This window comes from Mastomys coucha, unplaced genomic scaffold (assembly GCF_008632895.1).
Source record: "Mastomys coucha isolate ucsf_1 unplaced genomic scaffold, UCSF_Mcou_1 pScaffold3, whole genome shotgun sequence".
NCBI classification, from domain to species: domain Eukaryota; kingdom Metazoa; phylum Chordata; class Mammalia; order Rodentia; family Muridae; genus Mastomys; species Mastomys coucha.
The window spans coordinates 40,692,936-40,695,033 of NW_022196909.1; the positions used below are offsets into that span (position 1 = coordinate 40,692,936).

Consider the following 2,098-nt stretch of genomic DNA (forward strand, 5'->3'; position numbering starts at 1 on the left):
CCTGGAACAGACAAGGCTGGCCTCGAACTCAGAAATCTGCCTGCCTCTGCCTCCCAAGTGCTGGGAATAAAGCCGTGCGCCACCACTGCCCGGCTGTCCAGAGGGTTTTTAAGAGTAGCTAGGGAGAACTGCTTGGACTGTCTTGAGCAGAAAACACGTGCGTGCACATACACAGAGAGAGAGAGGGAGAGGGAGAGGGAGAGGGAGAGAGTGAGCGAGAGAGTGAGAGAGTGAGAGTGTAAAAGAGCATGTGCCTTGGCTGGAAAGCTCTTACTCAACTTTATTTACTGTTCCTTGGTAGTAAGTAAAGTTGAGCAAAAGATAATGTTGGTTTGAAGGCTATACACTGTACTTAAATGCCGTTTTTTTTTTTTTTGAGATCTTCAGAATTTGCTGATTTGTATCTGCAGCTTTTCAGAATACCAGTAATTTGTTGAACCACATTTTTTTTTTAAGTTCTCTGAGATAGAATCTCTCATTATGTAGCTCTAGCTGTGTTTGAGTACACTCTGTAGACCAGGCTAGCCTCAACTCACAAGAGTCCCACCAGCAGCTCTGCTTCCCAATGCTGAGATTAAAGGCGTGTGTGCCAGCACCGCCCGGCTCAGGAAGCTTTTTCTTGTTCTGTCCTCTTTTAAGTTTCTTGAGGTGTTTTGCTTGTGTCCTCTTTGGATTTGTTGAATTCTTTTATTATTTATCTTTGCTTGTTTATAATTGTTCTTTTAAATTCTGTGTCCTGAGTTTAGTCTTCGAAATTCCTTTTAGAGAACACTTGTGTAGGGCTGCAGGCCTTAGGGGCACATGTGGTCTCAGTCATCCACACTGTTTTCTAGAGGGACTCCAACACCTGGGTTTGTTTCTTTGTATGTCTGATGTTGAGGAAAAGTTTGATTCTGCTTTTGTTCTTGTCTGAGCTTGGTTGATTTCAAGACAGGTAGGAGAGAACACAGTAGTCCTTTAGATAATCAGTGTAGATTACTGGTAACCAGTGTGATGCAGGGGTCTGGGGGTGGGGGAGCTGGACTGGGCCTGGAGGGCTGCACATGTGCAGGGATTTGGTCAGACTCAGCAGGAGAGCACACAGTAGGCCTAGGCTGAGATAGCTTGGAGGCGCAGCACAGTCTGGACCTGGGTGTGGGGGCATGAGGGTAAAGGCCTGGGTTAGATTCACTAAAAGGGAAGGCAGGTTTGGCTTTTACTTGGGCCTGGGTCTGGAGAGTAGGGACTGTGAAAGGAGACAACTGAGGGTGAGAAGGCCCACCTACGAGAGCTTACTGATGGAGCTTCCTGCCTGGGTATGTAAAGCTTGCTTGCCTAGGTGATCCTGGTTGAGAATCCTGGGTCATCTAGGCAACAGAACCCGTAGATGCTCCCTCTGCCCAGATCCAGGCCTTTGATGAGAAAATGAAGTGCTTTTCCTGTGCTCACGGACGTGTGATTTGTTTGCACTAGGGTGGCCGTGTGTGTGGAGGAAGTGCTGGGACTTGTGGCCACACTTGTCAGGAGCCACATTAGAAATGGAGCAGCCATTCGTGTTAGATGATGAAGAGCAAGATCCAGAGCCACAGCAGAGGTCCCAAGAACCCATTCAGGTCCTCGATGAAGATGCGGATGACGATGCTGAGCTCATCTTTGTAGGGGTGGAGAATGTAAAGGAAGATGCTGAGCTCATCTTTGTTGGAGTAACTTCAACTTCACAACCAGCCAACTCCAACATTTTGAACAGAGTCACTCCAGGTTCACGGTTAAAAAGAAAGTATGACCGACTCAGAGAGACCTCTACGGGACGATTGCAGCCCTCACGTCCTGCCCCCCCAGCAGAGGCAGTGATTGTCTTGCCAGCGTCTCCAGCTGAATCGAGATCAACAGATAGCCCTATTATTATTGAGCCTTCGTCCGAGTCTGATTATAAAAGTAACTCACCACAAGTTGTGCCTAGTAGTTCTTCAAAGTGTTGTTCACCTCTGGTTACACTCTCGAGTTCAGAGAGCAGTCCAGTAAAGGCAGCGCTTTCAGGAGGAGATGTGAAGGAAAATTTGTATGTATCGAAGTGCCATTTTTCCATAAATCCACAGAGGCCTGAAAATAGTATTGAGAT

General features: G+C 47.3%; 1 protein-coding gene across 1 annotated transcript in view; it reads left to right on the plus strand.

Moving 5' to 3' along the window:
* Positions 1 to 2,098, plus strand: part of LOC116074419 (zinc finger protein 280B-like) — a gene marked incomplete at its 3' end in the record, with an annotated part of 12,836 nt that overhangs the window by 9,909 nt on the left and 829 nt on the right. The window contains exon 2 of the mRNA XM_031346996.1: positions 1,453 to 2,098. Within this exon, the coding sequence (XP_031202856.1) occupies positions 1,518 to 2,098 (581 nt within the window). The remainder of the gene's footprint in view (positions 1 to 1,452) is intronic.